A 9,021-nucleotide genomic window follows, 5' to 3' on the forward strand; every position below is an offset into this window, starting at 1 on the left:
CCCCAGGTCCCTTTCCGCCGGGCAGCTCTCCAGCCACTCCTCCCCAAGCCTGTAGCGTTGCATGGGGTTGTTGTGACCCAAGTATGGAACACAGCACTCAGCTTTATTGAGCCTCACACAGTTGACCTTGGCCCACTGATCCAGCCTGTCCAGATCCCTCTGTAGAGCCTTCCTGCCCTCCAGCAGACCAACACTCCTGTCCAACTTGCAAACTTACTGAGGGAGCACTCGATCCCCTCATCCAGATCATTGATAAAGATTTTAAACAGAACTGGCCCCAGTGCTGAGCCTTGGGGAACACCATTTGTGACCGGCCACCAACTGATTTAACTCTGTTCACCACTACTCTTTGGGCCCGGCCATCCAGGCAGTTTTTTACCCAGTGAAAGGTACACTCATCCAAGCCATGAGCAGCCAGTTTCTCCAGGCGAATGCTGTGGGAAATGGTGTCAAAACCCTTACTAAAGTCCAGGTAGGCAACACCCACAGCATTTCCCTCTTCCACTGAGCGGGTTACCCTGTCATAGGAGGAGATCAGGTTGGTCAAGCAGGACCTGCCTTTCATAAACCCATGCTTACTGGGCCTGACCACTTGGTTGTCCTGCACGTGCCATGTGATGGCACTCAAAATGATCTGCTCAGTAACTTCCCTGGCACCGAGGTCAGGCTGACAGGCATGTAGCTCCCCGGATCCTCCTTGCGGCCATTCTAGATGAGTGTCACATTTGGTAACCTCCAGTCAACTGGGACCTCCCTGGTTAGCTGGTAAATGATGGAAAGTGGCTTGGTGAGCATGTCTGCCAGCTCTCTCAGTACACTTGGGCGGATCCCATCTGGCCCCATAGACTTATGTGGGTCTAAGCGGTGCAGCAGGTTGCTAACCATTTCCCCTTGGATTATGGGGTTCATTCTGCTCCCCATCTCTGTCTTCCAGCTCAGAGGCTTCATACCCAGAGAACAACTGGTCTTACTGTTAAAGCTGGAGGCAAAGGCAGCATTAAGTACCTCAGCCTTTGTCACTATGTCTCCCCCTGCATCCAATAAAGGATGGAGATTCTCCTGAGCCCTCCCTTTGTTACTAATGTATCTATAGAAGTATTTTTTATTGTCTTTTACGGCAGTAGCCAGATTAAGTTCTAGCTGGGCTTTGGCCCTTCTAATCTTCTCCCTGTATAACCTCATGACATCTTTGTAGTCCTCCTGACTTGCCTGACCCTTCTTCCAAAGGTCATAAATTCTCATTTCCGCCCCCCCCCCAGTTCCAGTCAAAGCTCTTTGTTCAGCCAGGCTGGTCGTCTTCCCCGCCAGCTCATCTTTCAGCACACGGGGATGGCCTGCTCCTGCGCCTTTAGGACTTCCTTCTTGAAGAATGTCCAGCCTTCCTGGACTCCTTTGCCTTTCAGGACTGCCTCCCAAGTGATTCTGTCAACCAGGCTCCTAAACAGGACAAAGTCTGCCCTGTGCAAGTCCAAGGTGGCCGTTCTGCTGAGCCCCCTCCTTACTTCTCCTCTCCTTACTTCTCCAATCCTAGACATGTTATTTGGACCTCTGCCTCAGTTCAGGGGAATTAGCGGTGCCCTACTTCACAGAGTTATCTTCATTTTAAAAGATCACGCAGCAACTACATAGGTGCTTAAAATAGCCAGATTTAATGAATAAGCATGAACTCCTGCGAGAGGTAGGTGAATAAATCAGCCAGCCTTTGAACCCTGTTGGAAGTCGTTCAAACTAGTATTAATGTAAGCACATGCTCTGCAAACCAAAAAGGAGCTGATGGTCAACACGGAGGGCAATGACGATTATTTTATTTAGGACCATCAGGAGTTAACCTAATGCAATAAGGCTCTGATCACCTCTAAGTTTTTATAAAGCACCAGTTGCCAAGGTCTAAGTGGCCTATGGAGACTGAGGAAAAAAATATCTACTAAGAGGCAACCTTGCGGAAAACTGTAAGATTTAGTTTGGAGTGAGATGAGAGATTCAGTTCAATCAAGAGCATAGGATAAAACACACAAAAGGAAAAACAATTTTAAGTTTTTTCATCTCCAGTAACATTACATTTTTAAACATCTAGTATTTGCTCTTTTATGGTGGAATGAATCCGGATCTTAAAGCAAGGATTTCACCTGCAGTACCCAAAGCATTAGGTCAGCAAAAAAAAAAAAAAAAAATTTGGTAACATACTTAAAAACACCTTGCAGAGCTCCAGGGAATAAACTGTGGACACAGCCCAGACTCTGAGGATAACGTTTAAGGTGTCACTCAAGGAAAAGGAAACAAAATTAGTACTGCAGCAAGAAAGCTGCCTGATGAAAATTCCCTGCACTTACTCTGTTGTGGATGCAGGACGACTTCAGCACAGCCTGCAGGCAGGCGTGAGTGGACCGAGCCAGCTGGCCAGGGGTTATTTTCACATTACAGGGAACCATCCCATATAGAAAAAAAAAAGACTCTTGGCCAGCACTTAGTGACTGAGGCAGAAAAACTCAACAAACCACCAGAGCCAGGGCAGCAGGAGGAACACACGCAGGTGATGGGGTGAACTGTTTCACCGACTGACCTGGTAATGAGATCGGCTTCATGAAATTCTTTTTATTTTAAACCTGAGACTCTGGTGTGCAGCCCCTGGGCTGTTAAAATCCCCATCAGCTCCCATAGGTGGATGGAAAGAATTGGCTTTTGAAGCAAAGGTATGTAGGGGTGGATTTTGTTACTTTCAGAGTGAAAAAATCACTCAGAAAAATCTCATCACCTCTCCGGGTTGTGCTTAGAGGTGTGGGGAGTCACCAGACCTGGAAAGGGTGCTATTCCAGACAAATCTTAGACTTGCCACATAAGGCATCCTGACTTATTTAAACATCCTAAAGAGCCCACAGACAGAGTAGGACACAGGCAAGCCATGGAAGCCCATTATTTGGGGCATGAATACAGCTACAGAAGCAGGCTCTGAGCCAGCGGCCTCACACTTCTCCACTGCTCTTCCCCAGAGACATACTCACGGGAGACACTGAAGCCAAAGATGTTCTCGTAATCTTTAAGCAATTTCTTTAACAAAGTGCTCTTCCCTGCACCTGATGGGCCACTCAGAACCACTGGTCTCGGTCCCTGCATGGCTGGAGAGACAGAAAAATATGAGTCTGGTTAGAAACACCCATGAAAAAACACAACTATGGATTCCCAGGGTTGCTCAGCCCACAAAATTGTGTCTGTCCTCTACCCTCGGATACAAGTTTCTGCAGGCAAATCTGAAATGATAAGAAATCACAAGCCTAGAGCTAATAGGAAGTAACTGAGAGTGCAAAAAATACCAGGGAATTGCAAAGAACTATTAAATTAGCAAACTGGCTGCGGACAGTGGGAGCTGCCACCTCTGTATTGCTGCAAAAGATCCGGGCTGGGAGTCCTGAGGACTCAGATGTCATTTTGGAAAGCAGACAGCGGAGGCCACCAGCAATGCAGCAGGACAGCTTCACCTTGCTTTGCTGCTGGCCCCACTTCTTACCCTGGGAACAAATACCTCGGACAAGTAAAGGACATGTATCACTGCAGTGTGAACACTCGTTCTTAAGGGTCTGAGGTTAAACTCATAGGACATAACCCAAAGGAGGAGGAAACAGCTTCAGCTGCCACTAAAGTGGGATAATTCAAGCCAGCTCTGTCCTAGCTCTGTTCTCTGTCACCAGAGTTGGATCCTTCTAGGACTCAAATCCTAGGGAAGACTTTCTCTAACAGGAGAAAAGTGCTATCTGCACCTGGTGGCATCTGGAAACATCACGGGACGTCCACACATGCTGGGCTTGGACGCAGTACTTGTCCCTACTAACAGAGGTATAGTCATGGCCACTTCCCTCTCATGGGGAGAGGCCTCGAGGAGTGTTTGCAGGAGATGCTGGCAAGAAAAAAGGGCAGAAATCAGCCAGAGTTACACATACACAGCTCCGAGCAAGGGACGGGATGCCCAGGAGACCTCCACACCTTTTATGTTGCCCACTTACACCCTAACAAGTACAAGCTACGAGCCTATGATGGACAGTTAAATGTTTCAGATCAGTCCTGGGATAAATACCCACACACAAAGCCCTTCCCATAAGCAGACAATATGCCAAAGCCCAGACCCAGAAGCCCTGCATGTCCTCCACCACTAAACCCCAAAGCCTTGCAACAGCAGTCTGAACACAGGCATCATATGGGACATGAACATGCTTTGGGCTTTATTTCCGTGTTTCCTGGAGCACTAACTCCAGCTCAAGGTGTCTTGTGGCAAGAAAGAAGGGTTCGATTCCTAGTACAGAAAAAAAAAAGACAGCCTAGGGCCACACAGACCTTTCTGCAGTTGTTTCTTCAGACAGAAAAAAAAAACCGACTGGGTGTTTTCATGTGCCTGCCTCTCTGGGGAGGGAGAAAAGTTAATTATCAACACGTGAATAAAGAAGAAAATCCTGTACCGCAGCGCAGGGGGCACCGCTGGGGACCCTCGTCCAGTGATTCAGCAGCTTCTAAGACAGAGGTGATGATGACAGCAGGACAAATCAAACAAGCCTATTTTTCCTATTTAAAAACAATTACCTTCTGCAAGAAGCCAAGCCCCTGGAAATGCATTTTTTTGTAACCTCATTTGCTGGGTGTGGCCTCAGAAGCAATCAGCCAACAAGACGGAATAATGCCTTTCCATTTTAAATTAGATCATAGCAATGTCACCCTGACCTTACAAATCACTTTTTAAACAGCCTTAAGCCAAATGCCATCTCTTACAAAATCAGCCGTGGATCGCGCAGCAGGCTAATCTAGCCGGGCTGCCTCCCTGACCCCAGCCTGCCTGAGCTGGATACCTCCTTATCCCTAAATCCCTCCCGCACAGCTCTGCGATTGTGCAGACACCTATCGGGCAGTGCCACAGCTATATGAGTTTTCTATACGTGCATATACGGTCCCATCATACGTGCATGGCCACGATGCTGGATTAGGCTCCATCATCTGAAAAAAACCCACAAGTCTGAACAAACCTCTAAGAAGTCCTTCTGGGGACCGGTCTTGTCTTTCCCTTAGCCCCCAAGCTTTGATAATTTCCAAATATCACAGGTTTTGCCCAAATGTTCAGTATGAAAAGAGGAGAGCCTGCCTTCCTGCACCTTCTCACCAGCGAAATGCAATTCAGCACTTGCAGCAAGGAAGCAGAGGGGCCCTTGCCAAGTTGTCCAAAGCATCTCCTTCTCTTCTGCCCCTGCCAGTTCCTCTCGCCCACACAAATAGGACGGGTGTACCCTCACTACTGCTTGCAAAACATTCCAGAAGAGGAGCTACACAAAGTCTGTCACCCTCCAGTCATCCCAGCGCGCTTCACAACATGGCTGCTCCCTAACGATGCTCCTTCACTGCCACCGGCTTCCTCGGCCACCATGGAAAGCCCCAGCACATGCCATTCAGGTGCCAGCACAGACCTTGTCCTGGCGTTTCACAGCTCCCCCTCCACCGTGATCCGTCTGTGCCAACAAGAACTGCTCTGGATGCACAAGTCCCAGTCCCCACCTGTAGATCCCAGCCAGGATGCTCACAGAGCTTTCCTCTTTCCCCCCCTCAAAATTTCATCTGCCCTTTAGCAGGCACCAATAGGAAAAGAGGAATTTAAAGCTGCCCAAATCACTTAAAATCATTTCATTCAACCCCAGACAAACTGGGAAGGGGTAAGAGGAACGGGCAGGGTGCTGCCTGGGAGCAGGCTCCAACGCATCCATACCTTTTGCTTTTACTCCCTTTCAGCCAAGGTATAAAGTCCAGCTCCTTGCAGCAGCGACAGGCTCGCAATACGAGCAAGCCAGCAGACAGCTGGGCTATTTGTGAGCTGCCTAATGCCTTAATTAGCAAGCTGCAATTTTAAGATGGCCAATGAAAACCACTCACCGGTCTTTAATCTTCTCTCATGGTTTCTTCTTGCTCCCTGCTCTCCTGGCTGGGAAAGCTGCAGTCAAACACCCCTAAGAGGCTGATGGGTGCCGGCACGTGCCGGCCCGGCGCTTCGGCAAACAGCAAAACTATCCCTGTCTGTGCACGTAACCTCACAGATCACACGTGCCCTGCAGTCACCACCTAAACGCACATGGGGAAGGGCTGCAATCTGTGGTTCAGAGGGAGCTGTGGTACCTCCTGGGTGAGACCACCAGCTTGTTCAGGTTGGAGAGGACCTCTGGAGGTCTCCAGCCCACCCTCCTTGTCAAACGTAGCATGTCCTTAGCTGGTGACGCCCACAGACACCAAGAACGTCACCTAAGAGCCCATCCATTGCTGCACATCAGGCATAAAACCCAGGCTATAAAGCTACTACACTCACGTTACACACCCAACAGTCATGTCGTTGAGGCAAGTCGTCTAGAAAATCAGTCAGTCTTGGTTTTTAGCCAGGATTTCACCTTCTGAAGAAAACGCTTCTCTCCTCTTGGACCAAAACCTGCACAGCTTGTTGCCTCCAGCCACTGCTTTGCCTCAGGTCACCGATTAGGCTACTCCACGAAGGCCACAAGGAAACTCCTTCTCTTGCCCATGCAGATGCGAACCCAAGCCTCCAAATAGCATGTCCCAGCACCTCCATGGTGGGTCCCTGCAGGGTCTGTGCCACCACTGGTGGGGCGTCAGGGGAAGATGGAGATGCTCTCCTTGACCTTACTCCCTTTTTTATTTTTTCCTCCACAAAAAATATTCAGAACTAAAGTGAAGAAAAAAAAGACACATGGGTCGCAATCACAGGTCTCGCTTCTTTGGGAAACAGGCTAAAAATAAGGCAAGAGACTTGCAGGTGCTTCCTCTTGCCTCCCTCCAAATATATCCCTTCTCTTTTGCTGGAGCTCTGCAGAGGAAAACAAAATTTAGAGAAGAAAAAAAGCCATTTCCATTGGCAGATGAAGAAGTTGGGCCCTCGTGGGCAGCAGAAACACCCACGTGGCAAACTGGGAATCTGTGCCACCGCAGAGCACAAACAGCTCCCACAGAGCATTTTCAGAAGGCACCCACCCACCCGGCATGGAGCAGGATTTTGGGGCAGCTGCTCGGGGCCAGAGAGGTGAAAGATGTCCCAGGAGGATGAAGAGAGGAGACGATCTCTGCCTCAAGACGTGAGCAGCGCAGATGTGGGAGCGGGTGCCCTCACCTCCACCATCAGACTTGGTTAAACACGCGCCCTGACCCCGAGGAATCACTCCTAATGACAAGCCAGTCTGCACACCAATATTAGTACCCTCACCGGGCTTCTCCGCTCCCCCAGCCCTGTCAGACACAGCTCCCCTCACTCCGGCAGCCTGAAGTCCTCAAAAACCACAAGTAAAGTGCCAAAAAAAGCTCGAGAAACCAGATGTGGTGGATACAAGGATTTGAAAATCTCCTCTTTGGCTCCCAGCCCAGTAAGGTACCTGCGCATCATGTTTTCAAGCTGTGTGCAGCAGTAACATTACAGGTACGTATTTATTTTGAGCAGAAGCTCAATGTTTTTCCCCTTTGCTCAGATTTTGGTATTTTCAGAACAGCCAATCTGCAAACATCCAGCACAAAGCGTCTCTCGCCTCCAACGGGTTACTCCTAAAACAGTTTTGGATCCAGCCTAACCACCACATATCACCAAAACCACAACAGGCTGGAATTGACCAGCAACAGAGCAGCACAGTTATTAAATAAAGACCCTCATATTTGGGGAAGTGCCACATCTGGGACCGACGACAAACAGCCACGTGAACCCCACTGGGCTGGGAAAAGACGAGGTGGTGACCAACGGAGGACACAGGAGGTTGTCACTAGCGTGAAGAATGTTTCTCAGTCTGCTCCTGCGTGCTAAACTTGCCCCGGATTCTAAGTGGGAGGCGGCAACACAACCAGTAAAGCGAAGGACAAGACATCACAAGAGTTAAACAAAATTAATGCTGACTAGCAGGGAGGCTTTACAGAGAAGGTAAAGCCCCCTTACAAAGGAGAAAAGAAGATTAAAGGACAGTTTCCCTGGAGCCCCAGGAAAGGTCTCCTGGATTAGGATTATAATCCCATTCCCTATTTTTAGCAGGTTTGTTATAAAGCTGCGAGTCCCACCGTTCTAAATTTTGGAACACTTTCTGAAAACCCAGCCCAGCTACAGTAACACAACAAAGTTTAACATTATCTGAGAGCAGGCGCATGCTCAGCATCTTGAGGTCTATGCAGAGCCCTGAGGGCAGGACGTCCCCTCGACCGGTCAGGTGGCACCGACTGCTCCAACGGCCACAGCCCTGGAGCCACGCTTGGTCAGTCGGGGTGGGCGAAAGCTCCGGGGCTTTGTTTGCAGTTTCCCAGCACACAGAGACCAGGCAGGACAGCCAGCGGGTTGCTTAAATAAAGCATATTATTTGCAGTACTGACACAGGAGCAGAGCATCCCCACCGTGGTACCCAGAGCTGGTGGGACTACTCAGCCACCTTTTTCCCGGAAACAATTATCTACAAAGCGTTAATTAGCCCCTCCGCTGGCTGCACGGATTCGCTCTCCTTGCTTTGCGGGGAGCAATGATGAAGCAAAAGGAACAAGAACCGCTTTCTCAAGGTCACTGCACAAACCAGCTAAGTCCAGGCCACAGATGAGGCCAGGAATCACCCCAAGACCTCGTCCTACTGCAGAACTGGACCAGTTTAACCAACCCAATGGTTCCAGCTAGTTAATGTCTACAGAGGCGAAGCTCTGACGGGTGCAGCTTTGCCACCCGCTTCCCCTCGTGTACGTTGCGCATCACCACACAGAGCTTTATTTTTGGATACCTGAAGGGTGCTGACCGCAGAAGCCCCGCCTGACCTCACCATCTCGCAGGGTACGCACAAAACCCAACCCATTCAGGGTGCAAATCCCGTTGGGCTTTACCTAAACACCACATCTCAGAGCCGCCCCCGAGCAGCGATGGGGACCCCGGCGTGCCTGGAGGGGACCACACCACACCAACCCATCCCACGCCCGTCCCGCGTGCACAGAGCGGCACACGCAGACCCTGGGAGGGGCGGCGGGGGAGCTCAGCCATCCCCA

At 49.8% G+C, this 9,021-nt stretch overlaps 1 protein-coding gene across 1 annotated transcript in view; it reads right to left on the bottom strand.

Annotated features, from left to right (window-relative positions):
- The window catches only part of GUK1 (guanylate kinase 1), an 11,813-nt gene extending 8,702 nt beyond the window's left edge, over window positions 1-3,111 (bottom strand). Inside the window, exon 1 of the mRNA XM_010292298.1 lies at window positions 3,000-3,111. Within this exon, the coding sequence (XP_010290600.1) occupies window positions 3,000-3,111 (112 nt within the window). The remainder of the gene's footprint in view (window positions 1-2,999) is intronic.
- Between the last annotated feature and the right edge of the window lie 5,910 nt (window positions 3,112-9,021).

This window comes from Phaethon lepturus, unplaced genomic scaffold, assembly GCF_000687285.1.
Source record: "Phaethon lepturus isolate BGI_N335 unplaced genomic scaffold, ASM68728v1 scaffold16880, whole genome shotgun sequence".
Lineage (NCBI taxonomy): Eukaryota > Metazoa > Chordata > Aves > Phaethontiformes > Phaethontidae > Phaethon > Phaethon lepturus.